The sequence below is a fragment of the Lotus japonicus genome, chromosome 5 (genome assembly GCF_012489685.1).
Source record: "Lotus japonicus ecotype B-129 chromosome 5, LjGifu_v1.2".
Taxonomy (NCBI): Eukaryota; Viridiplantae; Streptophyta; class Magnoliopsida; order Fabales; family Fabaceae; genus Lotus; species Lotus japonicus.
In genome coordinates, this window is record NC_080045.1 from 8,101,243 (window position 1) to 8,121,986 (window position 20,744).

Genomic DNA, 20,744 nt, shown 5'->3' on the forward strand with positions numbered 1-20,744 from the left:
TTTAAAAAAATATACATATATCTAACGTACCCGTACTCCTGTTTTTTCAAAAATCGCGTACCGCGTACCGGGTACCGTACCCGTACCCGTCCAACACAGGAACAAACAAGGCCGATTAGAGCAGGACTTAAGTTTCCACATCCAAATTCAATTCCCATAACCAATAAGAAGAACCTGATATGAATAAGAAGGACCTGCTGATCAAACCAAAATGAGGAGCTACAATCTCCTATTTTGAACACAAAGCCAGTATGCAACACTTCTTTCGCCTTCAGGACTGACTATTGAGTTCTATACAGGGGGAACCTTTTGTCACATTGCCATGCAGAAAATCTTCCTAAGAGCAATCACCTTCCATTAAATCCCTTCCAAATGAGACCTCTGTCCATAGCATCAATTGATTCACACACACCATGAGGTAATTAACAACAAATTGCTCATAGATTAAGAAGGAAGCGCGCTTAACTCCGATTGAGCTGAAGTGATGCGGCCTCTGCTCTATGAAATTAACAAAGACAACACAAAAAAGAGATTGAATTGTGTTTATAAAATATTTCTACTTAATTTAAGACTTTAATTTGTTTATAAAAAACTCAGTTTATACTGACCGTGAACACTATGTGGACTGGGCGGGACATAAAGAAGATTATGTCCCGCCCAAAATGAACAATAAACCATTGACGATAGCCAAGGCGGGAAAGGCAACATGACGAGCTTCATTGCCCTCCCTTAGGTGATGGACCCACAAGCCAGCTGGAAGATTCCTTTGGATTTGTCTTATGTGTACGGGGATTTGGGCCCTGATTGTCAGGCCCAAATATAGGAAAGATCCATATCATGACCACCCCCTCTATAAAAGGGGAGGTCATCCACTTGTACGAAACCAACTTTTTCAGCATTAATGAGAATATTCCTTTTATGGTAGTTTTGCTATTTTAGTGCTCTGCTAGGGTTTACTTTTTGTCTTTCTCTTACATAAGCTTGCCCTAGTACAGAACATTGGCGCCGTCTGTGGGGAAGACTCAGCTCTTCCGGTGACAGGAGGAATCGCGAGCCATGGAGACTCGTTCATACGGCGTAGGTCGGCGCGATCATCGCCGGCGCGGTGGTGGTCGACACGGCGGTCGCGCCGGCGGACGAAACAACAACCGTCCCGTACTGGACGACCAAGAGCAGGAAGCTTCCTCGGAGGGGGTCCACTCAGTGGCGCCGTCGCCGGCGTCATTGGTGAATGCAGCTCCGGGAAGACCTTCAGATCTGATCGCTAAATCAGATCCAGGTGTTCGGCGGCGTTCAACGCCGCCTGACTACGTGAACTTGGAAGATCTTAAAACAACTGCTCCACGGAGAGCGCAAGAGGCAGTGACAGGTATCACGCCTGCGGCTTTGCAACAAATGTTAGATACCTTGCAGAAGGTGCAGTCCCAAAACGAGCAGTTGCAAGCCCAAGTTGAGTATCTTACTCAGCGGCAGAATTTTAAGCAAGAACAACGCCTGGAGGCGGAGGATGTAGTTGAATTCCAACCTTTTGTTCCAGCCATCACTAGGGTGGACATTCCAAAGCACCTGCAAACCATGGCATTAGACGCCTTTTCGGGCGAATCTGATCCTATGGAGCATCTTAGATACTTCAATACTAAAATGGTGATCGGCGGGGCGTCGGATGCGGTAAAATGTCGATTATTGCCTTCCACGTTCAAGGGCATGGCGATGCAGTGGTTCATTCGACAACCGCCCTTCTCCATTGATAATTTCACTGATCTGTCCACTAAGTTTCTGACTCAATTTTCCGCCAATAAAACCACAAAAGCAACAATGTTTGATCTTATCAGCATACATCAGCAACCAGGCGAGAAATTAAAAACCTACATGGCACGCTTCAGCAAGATGGCGGTGCAGTTGGAGGATGAAAATCCAGATGTCTGTTTGGCGTCATTCAAAAATGGCCTTCGGGCGGGAGATTTGAATAGAGACTTAACAAGGCGACCGGCGAAGGATATGATGGATCTTCGCGCTCGTGTTCAAGAGTTCATATTGATTGAGCAAGATGACCAGAAGAAACAAGAAAGAGAGGAAGGACGTAAGCAGTCTCAATCTGGCGGTGTTTCACAAGACAAATCTAAGGCGGGGAAGGAAACCAGGATAGCGCAAACCCCCCGCGTACCAAGACCGGGACCATACCACAACTCTAAACCTGGCTTTCAAAATACATGGCACAGAAATTCACAAGGTCCCGCTGCTGCCACAGCTGGTCAGCCTGGTGCTTCGCCAACGCCAATCCCACTTACTAAGTTGAATGCACCCTTAAGTACCATTTTAAGGGCGGTTGGACAGACCAACGTTGTGCAGTACCCACCACCCCCACGGCGGCCGCCAGCTAACGTGGACACCAATAGGTGGTGCGAGTACCACAGAGCGTTGGGGCATACGACAGATAATTGCTGGAATTTAAGGCGGGAAATTGATCGCTTGATTAAAGCTGGCCATTTGGCAAACTTTGTCAAAGACACAGCAGCGCCGGAGGTAGCTAAAATCACTCAGGGGGACAAAGGTAAAGGTAAAGAGATAGTTGAAGAGTTGGGCGATCCTGCTGGGGAATGCTCATCTATTGCAGGAGGATTTGGCGGGGGTGCAATTTCAAGTAAGGCTAGAAAACGCTACGTAGCGGCAGTACACTCAGTACAGGAGTCGAACGAAGGCGAGTGTTGGGTGAATCATTCCCCTATTATATTCACCCCTCAGGATTTTGCGCATGTAATTCCCCATGACAACGATCCAATTGTGGTAACAATTAGGGTTAACAATTATGTGACAAAGAAAGTATTCTTAGACCAGGGATCTTCGGCAGACATCATCTATGGAGACGCCTTTGATCGCCTGGGACTAAAGGAATCAGATTTGAAACCATACAGGGGAACTTTGGTGGGATTCACAGGAGACCGTGTCAGTGTGCGGGGATACGTCGAAATTCCGACTGCCTTTGGAGAAGGAGAGTTTGTCAAGAAGTTTCAAGTAAAGTACTTAGTATTGGCGTGTAGAGCCAATTACAACGTACTCTTGGGGCGAGACACCCTCAATAAGGTCTGCGCGGTCATCTCAACTGCTCATTTAACTGTTAAATATCCCGCCTGCAACGGGAAGGTCGGGATATTGCGTGTAGACCAGAATGCAGCAAGGGAATGCTATTTGAGGAGCGTGGCGCTCTATGGGCGGAAGGCCGCCAAGGAGAGCCACCGAATTACAGAAATCTTCCCACAAGAAGGATTTAGCTTGGACCCAAGAGATGATGCTGATGATTTTCGCCCACAACCGCTGGAAGAAACCAAGCAGGTGCAAGTCAAGGACAAGTTTCTAAAGATTGGCAGTGGGTTGACAACAGAACAAGAGGACAGACTAATCACCCTTCTGGGTGATAATCTAGATCTCTTCGCATGGACCATCAATGATGTACCAGGGATTGATCCCAAGGTGATCACCCACAAGCTAGCCATACGACCAGGGGCGACCCCGGTCATCCAACCAAGGCGAAGAATGAGTGAAGAAAAGAACAAGGCTGTACAAGTAGAGACTGAAAAATTGATCAAGGCCCGCTTCATCCGTGAGGTACAGTACCCAACGTGGCTCGCCAATGTTGTAATGGTCAAGAAGGCCAATGGGAAATGGCGAATGTGCACGGACTACACGAGCCTGAACAAAGTGTGTCCCAAAGATTCGTACCCACTTCCCAATGTTGACAAGCTTGTGGATGGAGCTTCAGGGAATGAACTTTTAAGTCTCATGGACGCTTATTCGGGCTATAATCAGATTATGATGCATCCCTCGGATGAGGAAAGTACAGCATTCATGACCAATCAGGCGAACTATTGTTACAAGACAATGCCTTTTGGTTTGAAGAATGCAGGAGCTACGTACCAACGGCTCATGGACAAAATTTTTTCAAAGCAAGTAGGCAGGAATATGGAGGTGTATGTGGATGACATGATTGTAAAATCCGCCAGGGCTAGTGATCATGGCGGCGACCTTAAAGAAGCGTTTGATCAGTTAAGAACATATCAAATGAAGTTAAACCCTGAGAAGTGTTCTTTTGGGATCCAGGGAGGAAAATTCTTGGGATTTATGTTAACATCAAGAGGAATAGAAGTAAACCCAGATAAGGGAAGGGCGATCTTGGAAATGAAAAGCCCAACAAGTATAAAGGAGGTTCAGCGTTTGACAGGGCGAATGGCCGCCTTGTCACGTTTCTTGCCAATGGCGGGTGACAAAGCGGCCCCGTTCTTCACATGTTTAAAAAAGAATTCAAAGTTTCAGTGGACAGAGGAATGCGAACAAGCTTTTACCAAATTGAAAGAAACATTGGCCACATTACCGGTACTCTCCAAGCCAACACCAGGCGTTCCATTAGTGCTCTATTTGGCGGTTACTGACAAGGCGGTAAGTACGGTTTTGCTCCAGGAAGAAGGAAAAAAGCAGAAAGTTATATATTTCGTGAGCCATACTTTACAGGGGGCAGAATTGCGGTACCAAAAAATTGAAAAGGCGGCTTTGGCGATTCTGAAAACTGCAAGGCGCCTCAGACCTTACTTCCAAAGTTTCCAAGTCAAAATTAAAACTGATGTTCCCTTAAGGCAAGTACTTCAGAAGCCTGATTTATCAGGGCGATTGGTTAGCTGGTCGGTTGAGCTGTCAGAGTATGACTTACAATATGAGCCAAGGGGCCAAGTCACAGTCCAGAGTTTAATTGACTTCGTGGCGGAATTAACACCCACTGAAGGAGAGAAGACTCAAGGAGAATGGGTCATGTCTGTGGATGGATCCTCTAATAACACTGGAAGTGGGGCGGGAATAACAATCGAAAGTCCAGATAAAATGATCATTGAACAGTCTCTCAAGTTCGAGTTCAAGGCGAGCAATAATCAATCTGAGTACGAGGCTCTAATTGCCGGCTTAAGGTTGGCCATTGAATTGGGAGTCCAGAAGTTATTTATCAAAGGAGATTCGCAGCTAGTGGTTAAACAAGTGAAAGGTGAGTACCAGGTGAAGGATCCGCAACTGTCCAAATATTTGGAAGTGGTGCGCAGATTGATGATGGAGGTCAAAGAAATCAAAATAGAACATGTCCCGAGGGGACAAAATGAGAGGGCTGATGTGTTGGCAAAGTTGGCAAGCACAGGGAAATTGGGCAACTACCAGACAGTCATTCAAGAAACCCTGCCTCGCCCGAGCATTGATTTGGTAGAAATAAAGTTGAAAGCTGTAAAGTCAGTCAGTGAGGGCGAGGTATCTTGGATGGAATCGATTAAAACCTTCTTAGAGAACCCACCAAAGGAGGATGATTTGAACACGAGAGCAAAACGAAGGGAAGCCAGTTTTTACACACTGGTGGGTGGAGAGTTGTATCGGCGAGGAATCATGTCTCCTATGCTCAAATGTGTCGATATCAAGGACGCCCTCGGAATAATGGCGGAAGTCCACGAAGGCGTGTGTTCTAGTCATATTGGCGGGCGATCCTTGGCAGTTAAGGTGATAAGAGCAGGATTCTATTGGCCAACGATGAAGAAGGATTGTTTGGAGTATGTTAAGAAATGTGAAAAATGTCAAGTCTTTTCTGACCTACACAAGGCTCCACCAGAAGAATTAACAACCATGATGGCGCCTTGGCCGTTCGCCATGTGGGGGACCGATATCTTAGGACCATTCCCTGTGGCGAAGGCACAAATGAAGTACATCATCGTGGCGGTTGATTACTTCACTAAGTGGATAGAGGCTGAGGCAGTAGCAACTATCACGGCCGCTAAGGTCAGGAGCTTCTTGTGGCGAAGGATTATTTGTAGATTTGGGGTTCCCAGGGCATTAGTAATGGACAACGGAACACAATTCACAAGTAGTGTTACCCGAGAATTTTGTACAGAAATGGGAATCGAGATGCGATTTGCCTCTGTAGAACATCCACAGACCAATGGGCAGGCTGAATCAGCTAACAAAGTTATCCTGAAGGGTTTAAAGAAGAAACTGGATGAGGCAAAAGGGCTTTGGGCGGAGGAACTACCAGGCGTTCTTTGGGCATACAACACCACGGAGCAGTCAAGCACAAAGGAAACCCCGTATCGTCTAACTTATGGAACTGACGCCATGCTCCCAGTGGAAATTGAAAACCAAAATTGGCGAGTGGCTCGGTTTAATGAAAATGACAACGGAGAAAACTTAATAGCAAATCTAATTATGCTGCCCGAGGAACAACGAGAGGCCCACATAAGAAATGAGGCGGGAAAAGTGAAGGTGGCAAGAAAATTCTCAACAAAAGTGGTGCCAAGAAAAATGAGGGTAGGAGACTTAGTGCTCCGAAAAAATACAATGCCCGATAAACACAACAAACTCTCACCCAACTGGGGCGGGCCTTACAGGATTATTGGCGATGTTGGAGGAGGAGCTTATAAGTTGGAACAACTAAGCGGTCAAAAGGTTCCACGAACATGGAACGCCTCTCATCTAAAGCAGTATTTTAGTTAGTAGAAACAACAAATGTGAACGAAGTCGCACTCTTTTTCCCTTTCTTTGGAAAGGTTTTTAATGAGGCGACAATTGTAATGAAGGGACAATTGTTCCCATACGAAAGAAAATTAATGAAAAGATCATTTCAACAGAATCATATATGTTTTGAATTTTTATTACGAGTTCATGCAATGCAAATCGTATCAAGGTATGCAATACCGCGAGTAAACCTTTCGGAATAAGAAAGTATCGCCTTCAAAAGTTAAAAGCCTTGGCAATTCTAGTGGCCACTAGAAACCAAGCCTCGTCGAAAAATCGGCTAAGGTATATAACAACGAAAGTTGGGAACAACTAAAAACAACGAATGAACTTAAGATGATATCCATTTAAAGTAGAAAAAAGGGGGCGATGCCCATACATGATTTGGAATGAAAATAAAACAGGGCAATGCCCAAAGAGAAATTTCAACTTCATAAAATAAAAACAAATTCAAGCCAGGTTCTCGTTGTTGGCGTTGTTGCCCTGGCTTGTCCCAGCTTGAGGATCTTCCTTCCCTTGATCCTCATTCCTGTGCTGCTCATTCCCATCCTCGCCATCTTCTTCAGGCTCACTCTCATCATTGAATTGGGGAAGGAGATCGAGGCTAATGTCATCATCACCAACTACTTGACCATCCTTGATCTCCTTCAGCCACCCAATGCGGGAAAGATCAAAGCTCGGCTCAACTACACTGATCTGCTCTTTGGCCGCCAGAAAGCCTTGAGCATATTGGAGAGAAGCACGCCCTAGGATGGAAGCATTCAGGCGATCATGTTTCTTCTCCAACTTTTGATATTTGGCTTGAATGGCAGTGTGCTTGTCATTTATGGCTTCTTTAAGAGACTTGGTCTTTTGAAGAAGCAGGTCCGAAGCAGCCAAGTCTTCAGTTAATTTAGCACACTTCTCCTCAGCAGATTTCAGCTTGTTGTTGGCGGTCTCAGCATCAGTTTTAGCCCGTTCATAGGCTGTCTTGTAATCAGCTGCCTTCTTCTCAAAACGGTTTTTGGCTGAGATCAACTCTTTCACACACTGAGCCATTCCCGCTACAGTACTGGCGGCAGACAGCGCGTGATGGATCGCCATGGAAGCAATGTTGGGGGGACCCTGACCGGAAATGTCCTTGTGAATCCGGTTGTCAAAAGTACGGGTCATGAATTCCAGCCCATTGAAGTGAGGATCCGACAAGCTCAGCAAGGGGGGAGGAGCTTCGCCACCAATGGCTGAACTAGGCCCAGCCTGGCCAAATGGAGTTGATGGGCGGTTGATCAGCGTGCTTGAATCTTGTTGAGGGGGCGGGACATTGTCATGTCCCTTCTTTTTCTCAGCGGGACGACTTTTTGAATCAAGAGTTGATTGGTGGAGAGGCTTACCACCAGCAGCACCTGAAGTTTTTTGACGTTTAGGGTCCCTGACGTTGTCAGAACCCGAGGTACCTTCATTCTTCTTCTTCTGCTCAGTTTCGGCGGCCCTCTTTTTCGCCGCCGCAGCAGACTGGGCGAGGTACTCCTTCATCTTGAGTGGGTTCGCGTCAACCTTGCCTTTTCCCATCGTAGCTGTACGGAAAACATCAATTAGACGAGATACATGAACAAAAAGAAAAAGAAGTTACGTACAAAGATTATAAACTTACTAAAAAATTGATTTAAAGTGCCGGATTTCGACGCCTCAATCAAGTCGTGACCGGAAATTACTGGTAGTGTGCGGAGGTAATCGGCGACGCCTTGTTCAGATTCATCCAAGGCGTCGTATGAAACAGATATTTTTCGGCGAGGGTTCTTTGTCCAGTAAAAAGGGAAGAGGGGGTTATTGTCAGAATCTCGGAACAAGTTCTTTATTTCGGGCGACTCCACAACTTTAAAGTATTTCTTCTGCCATACTTTGTAATGGCTTTTAAGGGCGGTAAACCGACTCATGTTCTTACGGGCTAATAGTGGAACCCATTTCACAGAAGTAGGTTTAGTGGTGACTGATTTATAGAAAAGGAAGAACAAGGGATAGGTTGGAGTGAAACTCAAGTGTTCGCAAAGAATTTCAAAGCAGCGGAGGAAACCCCAGGCGTTGGGCTGGAGTTGGCAAGGCGCCACATTCAGAAAAGAAAGAACGTGACATATAAACGGCGAGAAAGGAAGTTTAATGTTTAAATCTAAGAAGAAATAGCCATAAACAAAGAAAAAATCGGGCGATCCATCGTCTGGTTCTTTACGCAACAGAACACAGTCATCTTCGCCACATGGGAGGACATTCAACAGATGATCTTCATTATTCGAGGTGGCGGGATCTATCTTCGTGAACCCTTGAGCAGAAATTCGAAGCGAACTAATGCTCCCAACGCTGCTCCAGATAGAATGCAACAGACATTTATCTTCAACTAAATGCACGTCAGAGCGCCATTCAGGTGAAGATAAATCTCCATTAGAGGAGAGAATTGAGTCTACAGAGCCGGCGGGACCGGAATCATCATGGGTAGAAGGCGAGGAATGAATTTCAATTATAGAGGGGGCGACAACTTCCTCCTCCGTGGAGGGTGAAGAAAGTTCTAGGGAAGAAAGGCTAGCGTTTGGTAAAGACATGCGAGGCAGTTTCATAAAAAGAAGATGAACAGAGTTAAAAGTAAAAAGAAGATGAACAGAGTTAAAAGACGAAAGAAGATGAACAGAGTCAGAGAAAAAAGAAGTAAACGAAGAGTCTCAAGAAAGAGAAAAACTAACCAGAGGGAGAAACGTGAATTTGAGAAAGGAGAACGTCGGCGATAGGGGAGCACCGCGCAATGACGACGGCCGGAGGAAGAAAAGGTTCACCGGAGTTCAAAGAAGAGAATGAAAGCTGCGGTGAAAAGGGTTTTCAGAGCAAAAGTTTTAAAAAAGTGAAAAATGAAAAGTGAAAAGGGGATTTTATAGAGAGAAAGGAAGAGAGAGAATGAGTGGGGGAAGATCGTGGGATCGTGGGATTTGAAATTCGAAAAGTTAGGAAGCGAAAAGACATTACTCCTCGAGACGCGCAACTGAAGATTGCATTTATAACAAATGATGACGAAATCCCGGAAAATAAGGATACGTGCGTCAGTTGAAAAGACGTGGTTGACGGTTATGATTAATGGCGACATATCTTTGAAACGGCAACAAAGGTGGCGAAGCGTGAAAATGGCGATGTAACAACGAAGGTAAAATGGCGATGAACGAATAAACAATAGAGGCGAACTACTAGGTAACATGATGAAGACATTTCAACTCTTTACTCGAGTCTCATGTCTTGGGGGCATGTGGACTGGGCGGGACATAAAGAAGATTATGTCCCGCCCAAAATGAACAATAAACCATTGACGATAGCCAAGGCGGGAAAGGCAACATGACGAGCTTCATTGCCCTCCCTTAGGTGATGGACCCACAAGCCAGCTGGAAGATTCCTTTGGATTTGTCTTATGTGTACGGGGATTTGGGCCCTGATTGTCAGGCCCAAATATAGGAAAGATCCATATCATGACCACCCCCTCTATAAAAGGGGAGGTCATCCACTTGTACGAAACCAACTTTTTCAGCATTAATGAGAATATTCCTTTTATGGTAGTTTTGCTATTTTAGTGCTCTGCTAGGGTTTACTTTTTGTCTTTCTCTTACATAAGCTTGCCCTAGTACAGAACACTATGCTAATTATCACGTCCTAATAAGGTTCAGCATAGAAGTTAGGTAGTCCGTGAAGGATAGCTTAAGTAAGTCCATGAAGGTAAGAGCTGCTGGACATATTAGTTGGAGAGGGCATGTACAGGGATTAACCCTCCAGTTTATCTTTTCGATGTACAAAAAAAAACAAGAAATTAGGCAGCGAAGATAGCTTATTAAAAAGTGAAGTGATCTTTAAATATAGTACTTAGTAGAGATTTTCCACGGACTTATCCAAAGTTACACGTCACCGCTTCAAGGCTTACAACGTATTGTTTCAAGAGCCAATTCAAGCTATCTCTTAATCAACAAATTAGGGTGTAGATACGAACTTCTACAAGTTCTAAACTATCTCAAGCTTTGCAAACTCAAATAATGAGAATGTGTAATAAAGCTATAAAGCTTAGCTTTGGATAGTTTTCAAGTTTCCTAACTCAAAGTACCACTACAAGTAAAAGCGTCGATTAGCCTTAGTGGGAATTAACGTTAAAAACCGATGTTACAACTGAATTAGCATTGGTGTCGGGAACATTAAAATTTTCAAAGCTATAACTTTTTGTGTCTGTTATTAGACTAACAAAAACTTAAATGTTAGTTACACATGTGTCATGATGGCCGACACTACCGTCTTGTAGTTAGCAGTGACTCATATAAGTTTTGTAATTACTAAAAAAAGGTTTTGGAATTAGTTTTTTAATATTATTTTAAAACTCAATGATTTTTTTAATGTTTATCATAGGTTGTGTATGATTGCACCCCATATAAATACTTTGCTCATACTTGAATCATTGATCTCTCTTATTATTGCCAACGTGCTGCTCATGACACCTGAGGAATATCTAGCAACATTACCGAAAGAGAAAGAAAGAGGGGCCAAAAGACTTTTTCTTAAGGCCGTGCAATGCATATGCGAAGGACGAATTGAATTACTACAAAAGTCAGAGATTGAGATAGACATAAATTAACACGTGCACGATGAGGTCCTTTCTAGGAACCGAATTCATCTCTATGCCACCAACCCCTTTTTTTGTGTGTCTAATATTATCCCTTAACTTCTACGCCACCAACTAATTAATGACTAGTGCCAATATGTTAATATGTTGTAATGGTTCCTACCTCCCGTTCCAATCATTCAATCATTGAACTTAGTTACATGTTGCAGGAATTTACATCACGAAAACCCGAACCAAATTAAGCTACTATGTTCTCCACAATTTTTGGCATAGATCAAGTCAAAACTGTTTTTGAAGATCTCATCCATAAGTATAAAGGCAGGAAGATGAAGGCAAGAACTATAACTCTAATTCCGACTTATACATTTCAATATAAAGGCAAGAAGATGAAGAATGTGTGTATATAAATATTGTTCAGAAACAAGTATTGGTACAGTCAGCAAGCCAATAAAAGTTGGCTAAAAATCAGCCACTACAGCAAAAACCTTCCAAAAGCCTCTAAAAATCTTGCAAGCGCAAACCAAACCAACAACCCTTGACGCGTACACCACTAGGAGAGGTCCCTTGAAGTCGAAAGTAATGACAGGTTCAATCGAACGGGATCCTATAGTCGTACAACACATGCAAAATAGGGAACCATCCAAACGTGCAAACTAAAAGACTCAATCACAAATACCAACAAACACGTCACAGAGTTGAGACTCAAAGCCTAAAGAACTTGAAACAAAACAAACAAAAAACTAAGAAAAACACCATGATCAGACGAGCATAGCATAGGAGAAATCTCCAACACTGCCTCTAGATCTAAGCAACAATCGCCATAGAGAACCAAACAACCAAAACCTGCAAGAAGAAAAAACGCAGAGGTCGAAAATGAACCATAACCTCAACAATCTTCAGGAGGAAAGGAGAGAACAACCAACAGATTCACACTCCACCACCACCAGCAACCACCCAAAACGACATATCACCCTACGAACACCACTTTCACCGTCGAAAATGACTTCGGGAAATCACCAACAACAACCCACAAGCCAAAAACCACGGGACAAACACTGCAACGAAGCGCCAAGAAACTCACCTAACCACATATATGAGGAAAAAAACCTGCAAAAGACGGCTCCCATAACTGTTGGGTGAGAGACGGGTCACTGGAGTAACGCCAATCGAGCATCGTTGCATTGGAAAAGGAGTGAGCAAGAAACCGATGTTGGGTAAACGGAAGGGCATGAACACAACATGTTAGCGGTTGCTCAAAAAGAGAAGAAGTCGCACGCTACACCTAAACCGGAGAAGATCAGAGGAGAAGAAGGAGAAAGGCTAGCTTCTCTTTTCTACAAGACCACATACCCCACCACGAGCATAAATCAGAGCAGATATGGCCTTAACAGACGAGCATAGATCTAGGAAAATCAAGAGCAAGACTCATCGGTTGTTGTCAGCTGTTAGTTACAAAGAGCCTTCTAGTGCAAGCTTTAGGTCAGAAACAGAGATGAAGGAACAAAGGGAGAGAGATGGAGAACTTAGAGAGAGAGAAAAAAAAAAGAATTAGAGAGAATTAAATCACAAGCCATTTTTGAAATGCAAATATAAATGATGAGTTAGATCCTTTGATTATTGCTTAGGGGTCCCTAAATTAGTAGGTATGTGTTGACTTCGCAATACCCTTGCCCCATGCACCATGTTGCTAAGCATTTTGGGATGGATCCGAACAAGATCCACCCCAAATTGTATAGCAACACCATGAGGGAAAATTGCTTTGCTAGCACAATACACACCAACATTAACGTTGGCCACCATGATTGACGCTATAAATAGGACATTAGCGTCGGCTTCTTAATCAGGTAAGTAGCATTGACTTAAGCGATGCTAATAAAGCATCAGCCCAGTTACCGTTAGTCACAACGCCGACGGTAAATTGGGTTAAACACGAGTTTTACCTCATCATCGGTGTGACTTTTATTCTTGTGTATGTATCATAGATATGAGAATAATTTTTTAACGTGAGAATGATAAGAATAAATTGTGATTGTTTGATCTTATTATATATAATATCAAAATATTAAATTTATGATTTAATCCTAACATTCTCACCTAAAATACCATTATGTGGTAAGAAAACCCTCCGTTCATGATCCAATTTACAGGTTTCATTTTCTTCCCATATCATTGTTTTTTTAATTTGTGTTGTATTAATGAAAATTCTTTTACTCTTCAATTTCTAAAATGAAGTCTCAGCAAATCATTTCTTTAATCAGTCCCAATCTTCTTTCCGTGTGCGATCTGCAGAAGTGGATTGTAAAATCATTTTAATTTTACTTTATAGCCATGATCCTTTGCTTTCCGTGTGAGATGTTTTCTGATAACAATAGTTTGAGAAATAATGAAAAAACACATCTGCAGCATAATTGGACTAGGTGAGCCCTCCGGTCCTATTTATAAGCATGAAAGAGAAGAAAAATCTTGGTCCTTTTTATAAGAACCAAATGAAAGTTTGAGCTATATTAATTAATTTTTTCCAATGATGCCCTTATTAATTCTAACTTGTAAAATGTGTCTCATTAATTATTCTCTTTCTTTTCCACTTTCCAACACTAATAACAAAGGGTAATTTTGGAAGTTCATTTTAATTTAAGACAAATTTAATGCATTTTATCTAGTTTAACTACATTTCTTAAACTATGTGAATTTTTTTTTTGTTGCTTATAAATATGACCGGAGGGAGTACATATGATAGATTTTGGGTCCAAATGATATTTTTTACTTTGTACTAGGAGTGACTTTGGGATCAAATTATCGAAATTGGGTGAAAAGAACTCTTAAATATTACTATAAACCGTTGCATGAAATCCAATTTCCAAATGATTACTTGTGGGGTTTTGCAACATTTTCCATCAGCGACAGAAGTGGTTGTGGGTTAGATTGATTCGTTCAACCTTTTCCTTTGACCTCCCCGGCGTAATATCTCTTTTTACTTTTTAATTTTTTTTAGATAAGCTAAAGAATTGTATTCAAAACTAGCACAAGGGATGCTAGACCCAAATACAAAAGGGAGAAGAAAAGAGTACAAGAAATAAACCCACATAATTACAAAGACTTTTTAATTGATATTATTTTTCTTTCAACAAATTCACTAAATCTTAACCATTAAGGGCTTGATGATTCAACACACCGTCCTTTAAGTAAGTGTTGGGAATTCGATTCACAACTCTTATAAATAAATAAAACTTATTAATCAATTTCGAACCACTTAATTCTCTAATTGTGGGAGACAAATTAGTCTTATTACTATTGTCGTAATGAAGTTTTTGGTTGTTGCCAATGAATTTAATCGCAGAAAAATGGTATCACTCATTTTAACACTCTTTCTTTTTTGTAAATTAAAATCTTACATAATTTAGTGGAAAATTTTAATCAGAGAGGTTTGTGAAGAATGTAACAAAGTCAGTATTATTAGCCCTTCTCTTTGATGGCTTTATTACCATTCTATGAACACAAATTTATCAATCCAAGGTAAAAAGTTAATGACAAATATTTACAAGTGTTTTCTTGAGATACAAATTAAAAAAATACAATTTAATAAAAGGAATTTATTCATATAATTTAATATATATATATATATATATATATATATATATTAGCAGGGTCTATCCTTAACCAACAATATTTTTAGAAAAATGATGACAAAATTAAATTGTCTAAGAGCAATCCCATTCATTCAAAATAGCCTAGCCTTAAGTTCTAGATTCTAGAAGCTGCCCTTGATGAATCACACCTTAAAGAAGTGTGTCAGTGTCGGCTTGCTAAGTTATGATTATGACATCTTAACAGCAATAATCCAGAGAAGCTTTACCTACCAAACACAGGGAAATATATCAATTAGTGCATAAGAATAATTCTTAGCAATCACACAAAGAACTTAAGAGTTATAAATAAATATGGCAGATGTCTGCAATATAGCCCCCTATGAACGATTAAAGAAAAACATTTGGTGTGTGCAACAAAAGATTTGATAATGGAATTGTTGGTTTAGATTAATGGATTTATGTTAGATCCCTCCATTTTGCAATTTTCCCTAGGGAATGTTGTATAAAGTATAAACACAAATATGTGGACGGCAAGGGATGCAAGAAACAAAAACAAGATGGAGATACATAACATGAACTTAGAGGGCATTGTGGAGGCAGAGTTTTGTGTATAATTGAAGTCAACAGGGTAGGCAAGTTACTTGACCTATAATTAATTGAACACAGATATCATAATAATTATAGTTTTAATATATTAAAAAATTCACAAAGAATGACATTTAAATGCTTCATACATACATACGTGTAGTTCAACTCTAGTAAAAGAATTTTGTTGTTTCAAATAGTACATGTTTGGTTACTTTTAAGTAAAATGTAAGATTCGAGTCTTGTATATGAAAAAACTAACTCCACAAAACTCGGCTAAAACAAAATTGTTTCATAAATTGTTGGTTCAAGTGGTATATACGAAATTAAACTATCAATTGGAAAAAATCTTGACCATATCAAGTTTTATCATTGAGAGGATCATAATCCGGTATATGCTTGATTTTCTTAAGCAAAGTCTCAAATTAGAACATTTTGTGTGAAATAAACAAAAAAAAAATTATTGGGAGAGCTTGTCCCACAAATCTAACTCGAACCAAATTGTCTCGTGTGCAAATACATGTATTAACGGAAAAAATCATACTCTATAACTCTACCATCCATATTCAAGTGGTCTAGAAGTCAAGGAATCTCCCCAAACCATCCTCTTCTAAGGTAGTAGGTGAAAGTCCGTACTATAAATTTTTCTCAGCTTTCATTTTTAATTTTCCAAGGGGCAACAATCATCCCCATTTTAATGTCGTCTTCCTCATTTTTTAGTTTCAAAAGAAGAGGTTGCTTGTGACAAGAAAAAAGTGCATTGCACAGTTTATTGCACATATTATACCAATTCTAGATGACTACTAAAAGGGTTACATGGAAGTCTATGAACTTGATCCTGAGCTGTTACAAGACTAAGTTCCCATTGGAGGATTCTGAGAAACGGGTTTTGAAACAAGGATCATTCCAGAGGTTGTGTCTATCTGATGTAAGCAACTCAAGCTCTACTCAAGCCATTGAAGATCTTTCAGTTTCATTTGGTGGTTCAAAACTTTATGCATTCACACTTGAGGAGCTGAGAGAGGCAACAAGAAATTTCTCATGGAGTAACATGCTTGGTGAAGGAGGGTTTGGACCTGTTTACAAGGGCTTTTTTGATGACAGACTCAGGCCTGGTTTGAAGGCTCAGACAGTGGCTGTGAAACAATTGGACTTGGATGGCTTGCAAGGTCACAGGGAGTGGCTGGTTAGCTTTCTGAAGTGCCCTTTATAGCTTCTTAATAACATGTTTCGATGAGCTTATTTACGCTCAGAATCAATTCTGTCACCGAGAAGCTACTCATAGAAGTTTCTCGGCACAATTGATTCTGTCTTTAGAGCTCATTAATAGCATGTTTTGATCAGCTTATTTGTGCTCAAAATCAATTCTGGTGCAGAGAAGCTTCTCCCCAAAATTGATTATGGGTTTAGACTCAACTTTAGATAGATTTCTAAACATGCTGTAAGAATAGTGCCCCCACTCTATTTCTTTGCTAGTCACAAATAAATACTAATGAATGAAAATCTCAGAAGAATTAATGGAACACTAGTGTCTAACTCTTTTAAAAAATTTTGTTGGAATTTTGTTTTTTAGGCAGAGATTATATTTCTTGGACAGCTAAGGCATCCACATCTTGTTAAGTTAATTGGGTACTGTTATGAGGATGAAAACAGGCTATTGGTGTATGAATACATGCCAAGAGGCAGCTTGGAGAATCAACTCTTCAGAAGTATGTTGCTTTTCTATCTCTCTGCTTACCCTACTCCTTTTTCTCAAGCTTTCCCAAAATAAATATGAATAAATTGAGTTAAAGTCGGTTCATATTTAGAAATCTTTTTACAATTGATTCTAAAGTCAGAACCAATTCTTGATAGAAGCTTCACACAGCTTTCGAGTTTCAGAATTGATTTTGAGAAAAGAGAAGTTCATCCAATCATGCTATCACTATATATTTACATAAAGCCCCAAGGTTATCTTTTTATGAATTTCTTACCATAATGATTATCATTAGGTATCTAGTTATATATGATGATCAAATGATTTGGATCTTCTCTTCTATATTACCAAGCACACCTAAATACCAAGTTATTTCAAATCTTTTGATTAGTTTTATTTGGACTCTGATGTGAAACCCTATTACTAGTACAAGAATTTGGATTCTTACCATAAACCAAGCCTTATGGATGCTTCTTTTGCTCTGTCACAAGCAGAATACTCTGCTGCCATGCCATGGTCTACAAGGATGAAAGTTGCATTAGGTGCTGCTAAGGGGCTAGCTTTTCTTCATGAAGCAGATAAACCTGTAATCTACAGGGATTTCAAAGCTTCAAACATCTTGCTAGACTCAGTAAGTTCTTTCTTCTCTGCTCTCTTGATTTCTTATCATCTGTTAGAGGATCATCTTGCTTCTCCTACATCATCTTCGCCTTCGCCGTATCAAGAAATTAACTCAGACTCTTTTAATTTCTGAGTCCAGGACTATACAGCTAAACTCTCAGACTTTGGTCTTGCTAAGGATGGCCCTGATGGGGAAGAAACACATGTAACAACGCGCATCATGGGAACACATGGCTATGCCGCTCCTGAGTACATCATGACAGGTATATGAAAACTACCATCAATGATATGAATCAGGCTTTTAGTATGATGACACATAAAAATTAAGAAGGGGAAAAGAGATTTCCATTCCAAGGGTCTGTTAGAAATCTTAAGAAGAACTATAGTATTACAATTCCTAGCATATGGAATTATGGATCTTTAAAAAGTAAAATAGGGGAAAGGAGACTATTCCATTCCAAGAGTATGTTAGAAGCCTCCACAATAACTAATAGCCATATCAACCATGTGCATGTTTGAAAACCCTTCTTCCAATTGATTCTGAAGCCAGAATCACTTCTGTTAGTAGCTTTTGAATTTCAGAATTGATTCAGATAAAAGAGAAATTGATGCAAACATGCGATTAAGTTCCTAGAATGATGGATCCTTAAAAAGTAAAATAGGAGAAAGGAGCTATTCCAGTCAAGAGTATACTATGTTACAACTTACAAGCCCTCAAAAGAACTAATAATAGTAAGCTCCCCAACCAAAGAAGCTTATTTGCAGTGTAAAGACAACTTTGACCTTCAAGTGAAAAGCATGAATTCTTACACTACCTTTCAATCTATTAACTCCCCCTTATTTTGTCACTTCCTTAATTTCTGAGATCAAATAGGAAACAAAACCTTCTTCACAACCCAATGATATATTTCTTACAATCATGTTTAAAAATTCTTCCACAATTGATTCTGAAACCAAAATCAATTCTGGAGAGAAGCTCCTATGAGTAGAATCTGGGTGCCATAATTGGTTTTGAGGAGTTGATTGAATCATGTATTTGAAGCTAACTCTTGCTTGATTATAGGTCACCTTACAACCAAGAGTGATGTGTACAGCTATGGAGTTGTTCTGCTGGAACTGCTGACAGGAAGAAGGGTAGTGGAAAAGTCCCAGTCGAATCGAGGGAGGAGCTTGGTGGAATGGGCAAGACCTATGCTGAGAGACCAGAAGAAGCTGCACCGGATCATAGACAGAAAACTTGAAGGCCAATTTCCATCCAAAGGAGCCATGAAAGTTGCTATGTTGGCTTTTAAATGCTTGAGCCACCATCCAAATCCAAGGCCCTCCATGAGTGATGTGGTGAAGGTTTTGGAGCCACTTCAGGACTTTGACGATGTTCTCATAGGGCCATTTGTGTATGTCGCTGTCAATGAAAACGGCGACAAGGATAAAATATAGCAGCAACACACCTCACAAATGCAGATAAAATATACAAGACACCAAAAGGAAAAGGTAAAACAAAAGGAAAAGAAAGTGATGTGTTTCTTATTTCATTTTGCAAGTGACAGCTTGATCTTCACAACCATGAAGCATGATGCAAGTTAGTTATTATATATTTATCTGACTGTGGCTTTGAAATAGAAAGCTGCAATAAGAAAGGTGATGTTTTCAGGGGAAAATAAGTAGTACCACATCAGAAACCATGTTATCAGAAGAGGTAATTGAGGTTTCTAAGGTTTGATCATGTACAAAACAATGTAGAAGCACTTGAAACAAGTGCTTGTACGGATGTTATTACTTGTATCAAAAGTTTGGATTAGTTTGGAGACTTAACTCTAGTATAGATATATCCAAACTAAATTTTATTCACAAATCATGTATATTTGACAAAATTATTGTTGGCTGGGTTGTGCAGATGATTTTTTATTTTACATCACATTTTAGAGAACGTGGAGAAGTTTTTTTATCCATTAAGTCAAGCCAATATTTTTAAACTTAAAAAATTAAAAAAAATAGATTATGAGTTAGAAATATTCATGAAGCTTATCCTTGGTAGATATTTTATTTTATATTCTAATTGAGGTGGGCTGGGTATTTTAGGTGATTAATGCTTGAGCCACCACCCAAATCTCCTTCACACGGCCAATGGGAAAATTAATGAATTTATTTAGTAAAAACCTAATTTCGACCCATTACGGGATAATAGGAACATGATGGCTCATTTGATACGTCGTATCACATCGTATAAGGTTATACAATACATTATGATTTTATCATTGTTTAGTGTAAATATTGTATTGTATAAACTTATCCATCAATTCACTTTTATACTATTAAATGATGAATTATTTAATCCAACATATAGATGTGAGATAAGGTTTAAGAATGTTATGATATTTGAGTAATTTGAAAATATTCAATCCATTGCCACGGGTCACAACCACCACCATCATCCATCACCACGTCCACACCACCCCCACCACCACCCTCTACCACTGCCACCATCACCACTATCGTTATTCCCACCACCACCACCATCAACCGCAATAGCTGCCGCCACAACATCACCACCACTACTTCCACCACAACCACAACTAACTCCACCACAGCCCACATAAGTAGACCTGACACCAAACATGATGATTAATTGGTATGAGATTGTTCTAGTATAAGCTGAGGTTTCTGAGTTATGTAAAACTGATTGTATTAAATAGTTGATAGAAAATGTTTTGTCGCGTGTATGGTTATAAAAAAAAGTAGGCTTAATGGTCAAATTGGTCCTTGTGTTTATAATGACTTTTGGTTTTAGTCCCTCCACGAAAATAACTAGTCGAAATCTCCCTGCAGTTGCAAGCACTTTTGTTCAAGTCCTCACCGAAGGGTGGAGCTCCGGTGAGGCCCCACCTGACACGCTGACATGTTAAATCAGTCCTAAGTGATTTTTTTTAAAAAAATAATAATTAAAACCTAAAAAACCCTAAATACCCTTCTATTTCACACCCAAATCCCCCAAATCATCTTCTACCTGTCATCTTCTCTACCTGTCCTTAACTTCTTCTCCTTCGTACTGTGCATGCGTCTTTTCCATCTCTCATCTCTTTCTTCGTGTTATACCTTCCTCCTTCGTACTTAGGGAGGA

General features: G+C 40.5%; 1 protein-coding gene across 1 annotated transcript; it reads left to right on the forward strand.

The window, feature by feature from the left end:
- Positions 1–15,974: 15,974 nt before the first annotated feature.
- On the forward strand, positions 15,975–19,553 carry LOC130718022 (serine/threonine-protein kinase RIPK-like). Its single transcript, XM_057568452.1, has 5 exons — positions 15,975–16,495; positions 16,883–17,018; positions 17,500–17,636; positions 17,766–17,889; positions 18,690–19,553. Exons 1-5 carry the CDS (start codon positions 16,106–16,108, stop codon positions 19,061–19,063), a joined length of 1,161 nt encoding a protein of 386 aa, XP_057424435.1. The 5' UTR covers positions 15,975–16,105; the 3' UTR covers positions 19,064–19,553.
- The last annotated feature ends 1,191 nt before the right edge of the window (positions 19,554–20,744 follow it).